Source organism: Anomaloglossus baeobatrachus, chromosome 8 (assembly GCF_048569485.1).
Source record: "Anomaloglossus baeobatrachus isolate aAnoBae1 chromosome 8, aAnoBae1.hap1, whole genome shotgun sequence".
NCBI classification, from domain to species: Eukaryota; Metazoa; Chordata; class Amphibia; order Anura; family Aromobatidae; genus Anomaloglossus; species Anomaloglossus baeobatrachus.
In genome coordinates, this window is record NC_134360.1 from 192,645,134 (window position 1) to 192,661,779 (window position 16,646).

At 45.9% G+C, this 16,646-nt stretch overlaps 1 protein-coding gene and 1 long non-coding RNA gene across 2 annotated transcripts in view; one reads left to right on the forward strand and one right to left on the reverse strand.

Moving 5' to 3' along the window:
• Positions 1 to 9,516: 9,516 nt before the first annotated feature.
• Positions 9,517 to 11,302, reverse strand: LOC142250169 (uncharacterized). Its single transcript, XR_012725122.1, has 3 exons — positions 11,206 to 11,302; positions 10,911 to 11,012; positions 9,517 to 10,416 (listed from the first exon to the last, which is right to left on the reverse strand). It is a non-coding gene; the product is annotated as an uncharacterized LOC142250169 (long non-coding RNA).
• Positions 11,303 to 11,393: 91 nt separating this feature from the next.
• Positions 11,394 to 16,646, forward strand: part of EPHX4 (epoxide hydrolase 4) — a 109,337-nt gene continuing 104,084 nt past the window's right edge. The window contains exon 1 of the mRNA XM_075322322.1: positions 11,394 to 11,685. Within this exon, the coding sequence (XP_075178437.1) occupies positions 11,452 to 11,685 (234 nt within the window). The 5' untranslated portion in view covers positions 11,394 to 11,451. The remainder of the gene's footprint in view (positions 11,686 to 16,646) is intronic.

Genomic DNA, 16,646 nt, shown 5'->3' on the forward strand with positions numbered 1-16,646 from the left:
ATTCCTGTCGTGGTGCTCTGCTCAGGGATTTTCTCCCTGGCCATTTGCCTTGCCCACTTTTCATCTCAATCAGGACATCTCCTTACCCTCGTTTTGTCCTCATCCAGTTCACCAATGTGAAAAGGATTTGCACTTGTTAGATCTGGTGAGAGCACTCAGACTCTACTTTTCTCGTACGGCGCCCCTGCGCCGCTCCGATGCTCTCTTTGTCCTTGTCGCTGGCCAGCGTAAAGGGACACAAGCTTCCAAATCAACCCTGGCTCGGTGGATCAAGGAACCAATTCTCGAAGCTTACCGTTCCTCGGGGCTTCCGGTTCCCTCAGGGCTGAAGGCCCATTCTACCAGGGCCGTGGGAGCGTCCTGGGCCTTGCGGCACCAGGCTACGGCTCAGCAGATGTGTCAGGCAACTACCTGGTCGAGCCTGCACACTTTCACGAAACACTATCAGATGCATACCTATGCTTCGGCAGATGCCAGCCTAGGTAGGCGAGTCCTTCAGGCGGCAGTTGCCCACCTGTAGGACGGAGCCGTTACGGCTCTATTATGAGGTATTATTTACCCACCCAGGGACTGCTTTTGGACGTCCCAATTGTCTGGGTCTCCCAATTAGGAGCGACAAAGAAGAAGGGAATTTTGTTTACTTACCGTAAATTCCTTTTCTTCTAGCTCCAATTGGGAGACCCAGCACCCGCCCCTGTTTTTGTATACACATGTTGTTCATGTTAAATGGTTTCAGTTCTCCGATATTCCTTCGGATTGAATTTACTTTAAACCAGTTTATAATTTTTTCCTCCTTCTGGCTTTTGCACCAAAACTGATGAGCCCGTAGCAGTACGGGGGGTGTATAGGCTGAAGGGGAGGGGCTTTACACTTTTAGTGTAATACTTTGTGTGGCCTCCGGAGGCATAGCTATACACCCCAATTGTCTGGGTCTCCCAATTGGAGCTAGAAGAAAAGGAATTTACGGTAAGTAAACAAAATTCCCTTCTTTGTAAATCTGCAAGGTAAGTATGGCAGTGTCATCATAGCTTGCCCAGATTTGTGTTCACAGGTCTGCAGGGGTCATAAATGAATGCTCCCATCGATGTTTGCTGGCTCAGTGTCTGCACAGATATTTCATATGGTGATTGAATGTTGTGTAGTCTTTATACCAGGATGATGTAGCACTGATCAAGCAGCCCACCCCATTATAGGAGCAAAGCCATTAAAGGTGGATGAAGTGATGGAGCTATATATCTCTAGGATATGCCAAATTATCGTAAGGGGTTCCTGACAATGATAGATTTTTCCCAGTGTTTTCTCTGCATAGGGAACGTGTATTCAAATGTATTGGACTGGCAGCAGGTTCCTCCATAATGATAATGTGCAGGAAAAAACTTTGATGGGGATGCAGCGCTGTGACCCTTCAGTCTCCGGAATGGGGGATCACAAAAGGTCATTATGATATGGCATATCCCAGCTATCTTTTACGAAGATGTGGAAAATATTTCAAGTCTTTACTACTAACAAATTTAAAAGTCAGGCGCTGCAGGCAATAGTTACATCGTTAACCGCGAACTCACTGATCATACAGGCGCTGTCGCTGAACCTGAGCGGTCCTGCCTTAATAGCAGAGATCAAAGGAACTTTAATCTCAGGCTCTTTACCCTTTTGTATACCCTGATGAGGACTAGTCCTAGCATACAAAGTGAAGGCTCCCTCATTATTATTTGTCTCCCAATGATCCCATTATTTCACCACTGGAGTAGTATCACTAATGCATGTTCCCTGCCCCTAGTAAAATGCTTACCAGCTGCTGTCTTCTGCTCTTGTCGGTGCCACTCCAGTCCTGCTCTGCCATCTTGTGACAGCAGCTCCTAACTCCAAAATAGTTCAATACAACACGCTCACTTGAAATGCAAAATCAGATGTTTTTAAATTTGTATTCTTCAACAAATCAAAATCTCAAGACTCGGAGACATTTCTGACAACAGTTGTGTGACCTGTGATATACAAGTGCATCTCAATAAATTAGAATATCATCAAAAAGTTAATTTATTTCAGTAATTCAGTACAAAAAGGGAAACACATACAGTAAAAGAAGCCATTACACACAGAGGGATCTATTTCAAGTGTTTAATACTGTTAATGATGATTATGGCTTACAGCCAATCTAAACCCAAAAGTCATTATCTCAGAAAATTTTGAATATTTACCACAAAACACCTGCAAAGGCTTCCTAGGCATTTAAAATGGTCCCTTACTCTGGCTCAGTAGTCTACACAATCATGACTGCTGACTTGACAGATGTCCAGAAGGCAGAAATTGACACACTCCACAAGGAGGGTAAGCCACAAAAGGTCATTGCTAAAGAAGATGGCTGTTCACAGGCGCTCTATCCAAGCATATTAATGGAAAGTTGAGTGGAAGGAAAAAGTGCGGTAGAAAAAGGTGCACAAGCAACCCGGGATAACTGCATCCTTGATAGAATTTTTAAGAAAAGGCCATTCAAAAATTTGGGGGTGATTCAGAAGGACTGAACTGCTGGAGTCAGTGCTTCAAGAGCCACCACACACACAGACGTATCCAGGACATGGGCTACAACTGTCTCATTGCTTGTGTCAAGCCACTCATGACCAATAGACAACGCCAGAAGCGTCTGAACTGGGAAAAGGAGAAAAAGAACTGGACTATTGCTCATTGTTCAAGGTGTTGTTTTCAGATGAAAGTAACTTTTGCATTTCATTGGAAATCGCGGTCCCTATAGTCTGGAGGAAGAGTGGAGAGGCCACACTTGCGTGTGACTCGTGCGAGAATCGGATCGCACTGCCCGGACCGGCCGCGGCTCTCCTGACAGGAGCGGGTCAGCATCATAGAAATACATTCAGTGGAGCCGCTCCTGGCAGAATAGAAGGTGGCCAGTCCATGCAGTGCGAGCCGATTCTCGCACGAGTCACACGCAAGTGTGACCCTGGCCTTAAAGGGACTCTGTCACCACATAATGACTGTCAAATACAGGTGCTCGGTGCACAGATAACGTGGCCAAACATTTAAAGCACACCTGCCCACCTTCTTGGTTTATTCCTCTATCTACATGCCACTGTTTAACAGCTCTGGTTTTATAGAGACAGAGAAGAGCGGAGATAGATGTAAAACAGCTGCACATGCACTTATGCTCACCTCACCAAGCTTCCACACTGAATGGCAATACCCTCCTGCACTACATGCTCCGGCAACTTCACGTCACTGACCTGGAGTAGCCTGCAGCTTGCCTGAGTAAGAGGAGGAGAAGGGAGCTGATGGATCTCTGCTCTACTACAGATTTTAACAATATCTGCATCCTGAGGACCCCAATCTTGTTGAAAGTGATGTAGGATGATGTGGCCTACTGCTTGAATAACCGGTCTGTAGGGATGAGCAGATCTGAACTGTAAAGTTCGGGGTTTGCATCGGACACCTATCTGGTGTTCTAACCCAAACACTGACTTTTCAAGGAAGTCCATGTACAAGTTCAGATGATGAATAAAGTATGCTGATTGGCTGCAGCCAAGTGTGTGCGGCTATCTGGTTTTGCCACCACATATCTGCTTGAGTATTTAATAAAAAGCATTTTGTATTATCTTGCATTTTTGTTGTTTTGTACTTTTGTTTCCTCATCATTTCGGTATTTCTCTTATTGCTATACAAGTCTATGTCCAGACATCCAGACTCCAGGGGAACAGTCACTGATCCAGATGACTAGGGTCAAAAATATTATCTCTTTTATGAACAGTCAGGGCCAGGTATACACTTACTTGTCAGGTTTACACTTGTTAGAAGACAAGTGAGAGCACCTATATAACCCTGTTCAGACTCCTTGTTAAATATCCTAAATTTGTCCAGAGATTAAACGTTTTGTGTTTTGGATTTCCAAGAATCACAAAGCCCAACGTGCACATTTGATCTCCCATACATAGGAGAACTTGTTTGGCCGAGAACTTCTGTGTTCTCTGTGAGGAAGAGTTCTCTTTGTGGTGGTAACTTAGCTCAGAGAGAAAAAAAAGGATTTGCAGTCGTAGTGTGTGGGGGACATTGCAAAGTGGGACAGTGTGTGAGGGACATTATGGAGAGGGGCAGTGTGGGTGAAATATTATGGAGATTGGCAGTGTAGGAGGAATATTATGGAGAGGAGTTGTGTGGGGGAAACATTACAGAGAGGGACAGTATTGGAGGGAAATTTTACAGAGAAGGGCAGTGTGTTTGGGGATATTTTGTTCAGGTAGCACAGTGAAGGGCAATTATTTATTCAGGGGCTTACCATGGGAGATGATATTAGAATGCCCCATGAATAAAAATACTTTTAAGGGCACTGTGTCAGGACGTGCTGCAGAAGACTGGAGAAGAGGGAAGTCTGGAGAGATGTCCTCTGGGTATGAAATCTCATTTTGGTGTTTGTACTATGGAAAAAGGGTTGGAGACAAAAGAGATGGGAAAGATTTCAATCCGAGAAGATGTCATCTATAAAGTACCTGGATGTAACTGTTTGTGTGATAATGCCCGTGTCTCATCAGTACTGTGGTTCCTTTATGGTCCGCAGTCTGATGATGGCTGGTAACTACAACTCCAATTATCTCCTTATTATTGTTTAGGACATATTTGGAGTTGCAGTTCACATGATGCAAAATGTATGAGGCTTTACTGAAACTGCAATTGATTACTATTATAAGACTGGTGAGCTATTTCTATACTTACGGTGGTCCTAGTGATGTATTTGTGTACTTTTGGTGGTACAGCTGATGTATTCATGTACTGATGGTGGTTCTGGCACTGCTTTCATGGACTGACAGTGGTTCTGCTCACATAGCAATCCATATCGTTCTTTATGTTAAAACTGAAAAATCCTCAAAACATAGTTTAGAGATTGAGGAGAATTTGGTTGAGTTTCTCCTCTAAAAACTCTGTGTAAGTTTGGGTTTGTTCACAATGATTTCTGTGAGCAAATACTCTCCAAATCCCTCCCAAATCCTGAAAATTTGGTTCTGATGATGTATTAGTGTACTGCCTGTAGTCCTGCTGATATATTCATATAATTACCCTGTGATGTTACACACAGTTCACACTGTTTAATGGTGGTGCTGACTTTGCTGCAATGCACATTTCATTAAAACGCCAAGACGGTTTATTAAAACCACATAAACGGATCCTCCAAAGACATAACACACACGAATACCAGTCCGTTACACTCAGAGAGGATTCTGTGCCTATATTCTGAGTCCAGAAGTCTCTTTTCTCCAACAGAGGCTGCTCCTCAGATACTCTGATTTCTGATGCGTATGAGTCGCGGTAGTAACGCTCAGGTTTGGATACCTTTAGTATCTGAGTGGAGCTCCCACAGCCTCCACTCACTCACCTCCAGTCACTGGAAGCCAACCCACACTTCCCTCAGCTGGGTTCCTTCCAGAGACTCCAACCTCTGAGTTTAGCAGCCTTTCCTCTCTGTCAGAGGCTGCTTCTCATACAGTGCTCCTCACACACAATCTTTCTTTTTTCCCCTGCCATGTGCCAAACAACCTAATTAAGACACATGTCAGATGCACCCATAGGCAGGAGTATGTGGATGGCCAGTCTCACCCATCTCACCAGCCACCTGTGAACCTAGCCCTAAGAATACTATAGCAAACATTTGTGGCACTACATGTACCAGCACAAACGTCTATGTTCACACTACTTGTGTGGTACATACCGGCCGTTCACAATGTAGCCAGTCACCTTCTTACATACCCCTTTACATTTTTTTGCTGCCCTTTGGATTGGTTCAGTATGACTGTGGCCCTTGCATCAAAAAAATGCTGTGCATCCCTGGTCTAATATGTATGGGGGCATAAGGATTGAGAAGCTGTGACCTCTGCACTTTTCACTCTGCGCTACATTGCTCTTCACCAGATGTTATGTAGTTCTGCGCAAAACCAAAGTCAAGATGTTTCAAGAAGATGCTTCACTTCTTTCCTACCAGCTTTCTTACATTCTGCTGTCTATTTCCAATCCTGAGTTATTGCATATCCAAGTCATATTTCATAAGTTGCTATCATGGGAAAAGCCATTTATCTCTGGCTGGCAGTAGATATGCAGGGGTTTAGAACTGTAACTGTAACTGTAACTGTAACTCCTCTTAAGATATATTATGGCACAAATCAGCAGAACATTTTGGGCCACTTTAAATTAAATAAATTAAAATATAGGAAGATTCAAAAATAAAGAAACAAGCACTGAATTTGACAGCAATGGCGCACATACTTATTTTTGCAACTTGCAGGTTGTTGTGTTTGTGTAGCGCCTCACGGGGCAGGTGTTTTTAACCTACTCATCGCCGGGCTGGGGATGCAGATACTTTGCATCGTCACGGGGTGGCTTGGCCCCGTTCCGTTACCCCAAGGCGTACAGGAAGGGAGGGTGGTAGTTGGAGGTGGAGGATGGGGGTGACAGTGAGGAAAGTCTTTAGATGATCGTGATGCCACCTGTGGTACGCAGCCAGGGACGGGCCGCCGCTGCAGTTGTGGCTCTCCAGGGCTGATGGTAATGGTCACAGCCCGGATGGTGTCGCTCCCCACAGGCGGAGCGGAATTACTTTGGGGAGGATGATTGAGGATAGATGGGGAGTTTGTGGTAGTCCCCGATGGCGCCGCAGCGCTAGGCAATGGCACCGGTAAAGGAGAGGCAGAGACAGGGGCTGTGGTTCCAGGTCTTTTTACTCACAGGTAGTTCATGGGCTGCCCCAGAATACCGTTTGCCGCCGCAATGGGCTCCAGCCGATCCCAGATCCGTGAAAGGTCAAGTCCGGTGTGTGTGTCAGCCTGTGAGCCCTTTCCTCCTTTGATGCGCTAAGTATGCTGTGGCATGAAGCACTTGGGGATCCCGGTGTCAGTAAAGTGTCCCATTCTGTATGCAGATAGCGCAGTTCCATTGTGGGGCCGGTCCTCAACCCCGGATCCTATATGATATTTGGCTGCAGACTCGTTGGGACGGGCCCGGTGACTGTTCTAGCCGTTCCACGCGTCCCTTGCAGAGTTGGTAGATGTCGTGAAGTCTGTCTGCCCTAGGATTCTGTATCCTGACAGTGCCAGTCCTGTGGAAGAAGCCGCCTGCTTCTCTCCAGCGACCGTGTTGAAAGCCTTGGCCCACAGAGATGCTCACGGCACGTCCACTCTGCTCTGTATGGAGCTGTTCTTCCTCTGTTGTACTTGTGTTGTGTGTTCCAAGCTGTTGCCCCCAGCCACTGCCACCGGCTGGTTCACTGCTCTCACCAGGTCAACCTGCTCTTCCCACTGTGTGCTCCTGACTCCCCCTGGTGGTTGCTTCTCCCTGACCCTGAGTCTCCGGATCCAGTGGATCTGGGGAGCCCCTAGTGCGGTGGCATCCTGTAAACCCACTGCTGTAGTGACCCCTACATTGATCTGACCCTGGCCCAGTCCCCATTAGGGAGGACAACCCAGTTTACTGTATGTTTGTGTGAGTGGAAACCGGTACTGACCTTCTCTGGACCCAGGATAAGTACTACACCCTAATGGAAGTGCAATACCCTGTGACGCCTGAAGCCTCAGGGGCGCCACGTTTGCCTTGCCCTCTGGCTGGAAGACTTGTTTAACGTCTTCCTATAAAATTTGCATTCACCCACCATTTAAAATACCATACCTTTTTTGTGTGGGGTGGGGGTTTGAGGGGGGGGATTATTTTGCTATTTACTAATCCGTATAGTATGTTCAGTTTGTGCATTAAGATATTTGAAGTTTACTAAGGGCATTTCTAGCGCCGCTCCGATCCCTCCCCTCCATCATGTGAATACATTTGTGAATAGGTGGCTCAATATTATTTGGAGTGTAAACTGGAAGTAATTTACCAATATAAGCCTATGAGACTCGAATGAAGCTCTCATAGACTTAAATTAAGAGAGGAAGTAACAGACCGCAGTGTGAGCTGGCAAGAAAGAGCTGAAGTTGCAAGATGAAGGAAATGCTAGAAATGTTGTTGGAAATGGCAAAGGACAGGAATCTTCTATTACTTTTGCACTGCTTATACTACTTTCGCAAAGAGCAACAACTCATATTTTAGACTTTTCCTCCCTACTCCACCTGATTTTATCTGTGGGTTCATTTCTAGTGGTTTATGATGGCACCAAGACATTTCATTTCTCTTCTTATTTTTCAGTTTTGATTTATGGAAATCTTTTCCTTTAATTTTTCTTTCCGGTTCTTGCCTGTTATCAGAATGCCATATACAGCAATCATCGAGGAAAGACGGATAAATAGTACATATGTCGCGGGCGGAGGAGGGGACGCTGCGCTCTCCCACTGCTCGGGTCCGGCCGCTGGTGCTGCTGCTCGGTGGTGGCTCGAGCGGTGGGCCGGATCCCGGGGACTCGAGCGGCGCTCCTCGCCCGTGAGTGAAAAGGGGGTTTGGATTGATTGTGGGGATTTATTGTCCGTGATGCCACCCACGGCTGTGGTGATAATGGTGACACCCACCGCTGCTCTGGACGGGGATCCCGGGAGCGGTGACAGGGAGCAGCTTTGTTGTTAGTTCTCCCCTCCGTTGGTAGGGGGTTGGTTGTCCCGGGGCCCGGTGATGGGGTAGGGATGGATGGCAGGCGGGTTACGGGGCCTGGTGAGGTGCAGGGTCGCAGGGGCAGCGCTGTGCCGCACGGCACGGTGGTACTCACTCAGCCCAATGATGAAGACACAGTTCTCGGTAAAACACTCGGCTGGATGGACGGGTCCCACAGACGGCTGCGGTGTTGTTTCTCCCGGCAGGTTGATGGTGACTGCCTTTCCCTGCACCTATGTACGGTTGATGGTTCCGATGGGTTCCCACCGGTAACCCGTTCCCCAGCTTGGATATGGGCTGGAGGAGCCCCTCTTTGCCCGCAGGCTCTGGCCCTGAGAAACGGTTGCCTTGGCGGTGGCGGTGTCTCCCTCTGTTGGTTGGACTGTTGCCTTCTGTCGGGACTTGGCTGTTTGGAAACCCAGGAGATCCCCTTCACTAACGGATTTGGCAAATTCACGGCGACTCCTAGCCTTGTCGGGGTCCGAAAACCCCTGCCAGATGGTGCTGGCTTCTCTTTGTGTACCGGTCCGGTACCGCCGGGCCACCGCCCGTCCACGGTCCTTACGGTAACTCGGATAGGCCACTACTGCAGACGGTCACCACCGTCTGCCAACCTTGCTGTTCCGGCCGGGCCACACACCTGGACGCTCTCAGTCAGTTGCTCCACTACCACACTTTCCTCCTTCCACTTTCACTGTCAAAACTAGACTAGACTGTCTGTTTTCCCACCTCCAGGACTGTGAACTCCTCGGTGGGTGGGACCAACCGCCTGGCCCACCCCCTGGTGTGATCATCAGCCCCTGGAGGAAGGCAACAAGGGTTTTGTGTCTGACTTCGGTGTGCCTGCTGGGAGTGTGGGGTGAGTGGGTGTTGTGCTCTGTGGCCCCTGGCTTGTCCAGGGTGCCACACATATACCCTATATCCAATTGGGCTCACCAAAGAATGTACCAATAAAACATATTTTAATTATTTTTTTAATATAAGTAAGTGTATACACTATAGATAATTGTAGTAAACTAACTTCAATATAAACAAAGGGACAGGATATGGAGATCTTGGGACAAGACAGCAACCATATACCCTGTTGTATCCCTAGTATACCCTGCCTTGCCGCTGATGTTCGCACCTTTGTTTTCTGGCCCTGATATCCCCTGGTTAGCCCTATGCAAACCAGATCACTACCTATCAGAAATGATCAATACTTATAAATCAGATGGGGGGAATGTCAAAAACGTGTAAACTCACAACACTGTTGATAAAAGAGCAAAAATAGAGCGACTCAGCATTGAATGTAATTTCAATGTGCGCTTCCATCCGTCCACCCCATCAATGTGCTCTCAGTGAACCACAACACAGCAATCAGATGGAATGGTGTATTACCATTAATCATTATGGGTGGTGAAAAAAATCTTATACTAGAATCTTGTAGAAAAATTCTGTTTTAAACCATTTGAATTGATGTTTTAAAGATGTTGGATAGTTGCCAGATCTTTGTGTCCATGACTCCAGATAGTTATAAACACGGCTGTCACATGAGTTATCATATCAAAGGAATGAATGAGTCAGCCGTGTGTTTGCTCACCAGTGCATGTGGGAGTGGACTGAATGGGATGTAGCACCGGTTCAACCTGGAGGGGGCGTAAGTAAGCGACTACCTTGTCTTCACCAGCGCCTCTGATGGTGAGGAGAGGCTTGTGCTGGAAGGTAGCCGCCAGATACTATTCCATTAACTGTTGGTACTAAGACAGCCAACCCCAGGGGTTGGAGATAGGATACTGACAGTCTCTGATGTGGCCAGGTGCAGCCATTGATGGCTGATGCAGACTGGACGTCTGGGACCGGCAGGTGTGGAGGATTCGGCTGATATGGCAGGTGCAGCAGGTACGGCAGGCACAGCAGGTAGATGCAAAAGATACAGAGAGCACAACAGATATTAGGATACAGACATGTTAACACACATAGCATTAGACTCAGCAAACAGGGCCGGGTCTGACAACTAGCAACATTTCTCTGAGGATAATCACATTTCCCAGGCACCTTCCAAAGGGGGAAGATACCTTGAAAGGCACTTCCTGGTTAAGGCTCGCTGCCCCTTTAATAATAGGTGCACGCGAGCCCTATGCGTGCTCCCACAAGCCCTGTGTGGCATGCGCAGACCCTGGGAGCCGGTGGTAGGGACCAGGAACCAGAACCCATTGCTGGGCGCCTGGGAGGGTAAGAGTGGTGGTGTCACTGCTGGGGAAAGGGAGTAGGACAGTGCGGGGAGGCCGGTACCTGCGTTACACAGTGCAGTTTTGCAGCGCTGGGATCTTGGGTTCATATCCCACCAAGGACAAGATACGCAGGGAGTTTACCTGGGTTTCTTCTGGGTTCTTCAATTTCCTCCCACACTCAAAAGATAGGGACCTTATATTGTGAGCTCCAATGGGGACAGTGATGATCATATCTGTAAAGCGCTGTGGAATTAATAGTGCTATATAAGTGAGTAAAATAAATAAGTACAAAATAAATAATGCTTCCCTCTCTCTTTCGTCTCCAACCTATCCCAAAAAAGAGACTACTTTATCAGCTGTCTCCTGATCTGAGAGCCTCCTGCTTCATTCACAGACAGATTTAGGAAGGACATGTGCAGCTTTATCATTTCCTAACCTTGGCCTTGAAGCTCCAGATTTTTGTGCTCCATTAAGCCATGGTATCAGCAGATGCAGTCAAGGTTGTCCCGTTATCATCGTCCCCTTTAAAGGGCAGCATCCCTCATTGCATGAAGCTGTAGTCACTCCTCTCCCCTCCTCCTCCTCCTCCTCCTCCTCCTCCTCCTCTTGCTTTTCTTCCCCTTGTTTCCATGACTTCTCGCACAGCTCTCCTTGCCACTTGAGGGTGCCTGTCTCCAGCTTGATGCCTGGGCACAGTGTGGACACCATGCTCCCCCTGCCCAGCTGCCTGCGCGCTGCGGCTTTCTGGACTCTGGTCTACTCCTATTGCCTGCTCTGCGCCTGCACTGCGCTCATCAAACTTTTCTGCAGCATCCTCATCAGGCCAAGGAGGACCTTCCAGAGGGTCCCCAGGGAGGTCACCCCAGGCTGCCTCAATGACCCCTTCCTGGGCACACACTGCTATGTCCGGATCAAGGTAATTCTTTCTCTGCACCCCACTTTTTGCACTGTACCCCTAATTAACATTCCATTGGGAAACCCTGGAGTAACTTCAAACTTGCATTCAGCATGCCTCCACCACAGCTGCTGCAGAACTCTGTGCATTGTATCAGTCATTATGGAGTGTTATTCTGCAGAGCTGTCAATAAAGGAACATGAAATGTATCAATAAGTCATTGACACATCCATAATGTTCTCTGCTGTAGTCATGGAGGTTAAATGTTCCTAGAAACCCGTGTAATTACATAGTGAATGCACCTTATCCCTCTGCCTTTGACTGTGCGTATATTATTATTATTATTATTTATTATTATAGCGCCATCAATTCCATGGCGCTTTACATGTGAAAGGGGTATACATAATAGGGACAAGTACAATAATCATAAACAATACAATATAATAGATATTTACAAACAAACATACAATTCTATAAACATTGAGGCTACATATATGTACAAATATATCACACTATAATACAATGGGCTGACTGTGAAATTCATTAGCATGACTATTAATAATAGCATAGGCTTTATTAATGACTATACCCATAAATCATTCATAAATTCTGAGCCTTGTGACACATTTGTGATATACTCCCTTGGTGCTGGCGGTTCCCTGTATAAGGGGTGCTGCTGGTGTGTGACAAGTCAGTATATACAGTTATCAGTGCTGGTTACTTAGTGTTCTGTAGTCATCCCTGGCTGTAACAAAGGCTGCTCAGTCATCCTATGGGGATGTTCTGCATCTTGCTGGCATAGACCATGTGTACATTTTTATACAGTCTATGCCTGTATAATAGGAGATGGTGATCAGTTTTCTATACAATCTGATTTATTTAGGTTGAGTAATGCTAGATGACACCACAGCAGATATTGATGGGTTATTATTAACCCTTTAGTGCCCGACTCAGTCTGCCATAGACTATCCCCAGTGTATCTTTCCTCTTCCTTTGTACTATGTGCTATTTTTCCCCTCAATCCCCTAAGCACGTAGCCGTTTTGCAGGTCACCTTCTTTCCGTGTGCGTTCAGTGCCACGTTAGTGGAATAACAATTCATGCTGCCAAGTTGAGTGTAAACATGCATCAAGCCTTTTCATTGAGGCAATTACTGCACCTTAATAGTAATTATCCATTCAATTTGCATGACAAGTGGAATCTAGCACCCATGGAACGATTACGCACTTGACCACTATTATTACGAGGGGCGATACGGCTTTATATAATGCCGTTTGCTAAATTCATCTCATTTTTCAAGGTTACTGATGAGTTACAAAACAGCCTTTTGTTCACACAGAAATCATTTAGTGTAATAAGCTTGTGTGTTATCTCCATCCTCAGTACATCAGGATGGAGATAGAGTCTAATAGTAGTTCTCCTGCCAACAGAGAGAGAAAGTCACAGCTGGCATTTACATTCAGCCCCAAGTATTGAGCGTATGTTGGGCATTAGACCAAATTATTGGAAGTCATAATGTACACTTTTATGGTTTGTTCTCTAGGAAAGTTCATTGACCTGTTTCCATGTGCTTTATGGGATGAAAGGTGATACGTGGCATAAAAGGGATCATAGAATTGATTCATAACATTGCCAAATTAAAGGGGGTGCGGAATTATGGACCGTGGAATTCCCTTATAGCCAAAGCTTACGGTTAGGAAAAGCCAAGGCTGCCGTAAAATACCATAAATACATCTATGTATCAAAACCAAACTAGGAGGTGCAAGTAAACCCACTAAATAGTCCCTGAAGTGCCAAAAATGGGGGTTATTGTATGTGAACTCTACCCCTACTCTTTTCTAAAAAGCAAAAGCAGGACAATGTTTCATGTGACCTTCTTGACTTTGATCAATGACTAAAAGGGTTCACCGAGCCTAGTGTCGTATACGCGAAGCTCCTCTCCAGGTCTTTGTTCACTGCTTGTTATTGTATTGTTGCACATTTCAGTTTATTTTTTTATAAAGGCATCCTAATACATATCCTTATAAATAGACCTTAAAGATTAAGAACATTTTTAGCAATCTTATGACTGTGGACATTAAACCTATTATTTTATGACAAATAATGTAATGTAGCAGCACTCTTTTCTTCATCACTTTGTTGGGGCCGGTGGTCACAATTGATGAATTCATCAATTTCTGCACTAAGTACCTTCATTGTATAAGTATATTCTATGTAGCATTAAGGCTACTTTACACACTGCGATATCGGTCCCGATATCGCTAGTGTGGGCACCCGCCCCCATCTGTTGCGCGACACGGGCAAATCGCTGCCCGTGCCGCACAACATCGCCCAGAGCCGTCACACATACTTACCTGTCCGGCGACGTCGCTGTGACCGGCGAACCGCCTCCTTTCTAAGGGGGCGGTCCGTGCGGCGTCACAGCGACGTCACTGAAGCGTCACTGAACTGCCGCCCAATAGCAGCGGAGGGGCGGAGATGAGCGGGACGTAACATCCCGCCCACCTCCTTCCTTCTGCATAGCGGCCGGGAGGCAGGTAAGGAGAGCTTCCTCGTTCCTGCGGCGTCACACGCAGCAATGTGTACTGCCACAGGAACGAGGAACAACTTCGTTACTGCTGCAGTAACGATTTTTAAGAATGGACCCCCATGTCGCCGATTAGCGATTTTGCACGTTTTTGCAACGATGCAAAATCGCTTATCGGTGTCACACGCAACGGCATCGCTAATGCGGTCGGATGTGCGTCACCAATTCCGTGACCCCCAACGACTCCGCATTAGCGATGTCGCAGCGTGTAAAGCCCCCTTTAGACCAGTTTAAAGGGAACCAACCAGCAGGATTTTCATATATAATGTATACTGGTGCTAGGATGCTGAGTCTAAGCATACTTTTTGTTCTGAAATTGGATGTTTTATTGAAGAAATATGTGCAAATAAAGTTCCAGTAATGCACTGCTATTTGATTGACAAGTGCAACAGGAAGGGAATATGTGGGTCAGGTCTTCCTATCTATCCCCGCCCCTATCTGTCTGCCTGCGACGAAATTAAAGTCTATGACGACAGCAGGGGGAGTAAGTCCAGGCAGAAAGACAGAAGCGGGAATAGATAGTAAGACACGACCGACTTATTCCCTTCCTGTTGCACCTGTCAATCAAATAGCAGTGCATTGCTAGAACTTTACTTGCACATATTTCTGAAATAAAACATCCGATTTCAGAACAAAAGCTATGCTTCCATTCAGCATCCCAGCACCAGTATAGCACTGGCTTTACTTTAGATATGAAAATCCTACTGGTTGGTTCCCTTTAAGAGGAAGCTGACATCAAGTTTTTAGACCCCAAAACTATGTTGTTTATGAAAAGTCCCTGTAATGTTACGACCTTTGTTTTAAAAGTTCATGTTTCCAGTTTATAGAAATCAATCAATATATATTTATGGAATTTAGCTTGCAAGCGTAGGGGGCTTGGCCCAGGCACATACAGCTCTCTGGCCTCTATATCTGGGTGTGAACATAGCCTCTATACCTGGGTGTGAACATAGCCTAAGAGGTTAATGATACTGTGGCTCTCCTCGGTGGATAAGCGGCCACAGGACCTCCAGACGATCCTAGACTTCAAATCTGCAATCCATATAGTAATGCTTTTGCAACAAATGTTTCTGTATTGGGTGCAAACGTTATATCAATGTAGCTGTTGGGATTTTTCATGCAGTACAACCGTGAGACCCAACCATAAAATATAATCATTATTCGTTTTGACTGAACTATATCTAATCATTACAAGCAATTATTGAACATCTTTTTTTTTTTAAGATTGATCGCTAGTCACAATCATGCAACCGCAAGAAGTATTTTTCAGTCTAATGATTTGTGAATAGCGATTCGGTGTTAGGCACTTTGAACATACTGGTTGTGGATTTTCACTGCATCATTAAGGCTAGATATAATTGTTTCCATTGTTACAATTAATCATTACATACATGCACAATATAGGCAAAGGTATTGGGATACGCCTATTAATCAGTGAAATCAGAATTTTTATTCAGTCCCACTGCTTGGTGTATAACATCCAGCCCCTCGACATGCAGTCAGCTTTTACTAACATTGTACAAGAATGGTTGGTTCTAAAGAGCTCACTGATACCAGCGCAGTCCTGTAATAGGATATCACCAGTACCGCAGCAACTCAGCCATGAAGTGGAGGCCATGTACCTTTACAGATCGGGTCGGTCGCTGAGTGCTGTGACACATAGGGCTTGATTCATCAAGATCAGTGTTGTTCATGGCGGTCTTGATAAAGGGGCCGTGCTAGAGTCAGTCTCTCTTGATTCTTGAAGAGGTGCATGCTTCTTCATTAATCCGGAGTGTCTAACAAGAAGCGTATACCTCCGTGCGCTACGCCATAGGTCTGCAGAATAAAGACAACAAACGTGTTCACTCTGTGCTGCTGCTGAAGACTTTCCAAAGGAAGATCAAGGACACACCAATGGAGATAAATGTTTTTTATTAAACGCGTTTCAAAGCCATCAAAGCTTCTTCTTCAGGAAAGGAACCACAGTACTCCTATCCTGAAGAAGAAACTTTTGATGGGTTTGAAGCTCGTTGAATAAAAACCACTGATATGTCCTCGATCTTCCTTTGGAAAGTCTTCAGCAGCGGCGCGGAGTGAACATGTCTGCTGTCCTTTTTCTGCATTGTCTGCACTGTGCACTCATGTATCTGCAACAGCTGCTCCATTATTAAGCGCAAGTCTTGTGTGTCACACAACTTGAAAAGGTGAGCGTACATCTTTCTCTTATTCCTTTTATACCAGATAAGACACTATTTGCGCCTTTTATCCTTAGAGTTCCTTTATACTCCAGAGGTCTCACTCCAGTCATACACTGGAGTACCGAATGTCGCAGCCTGTCAGAAATTAGAAAAGCTGTGGCGTACCACCTCCACCATACCCTCTCCATTCCCAGTTCCATCTATTTTGTCGGCGCT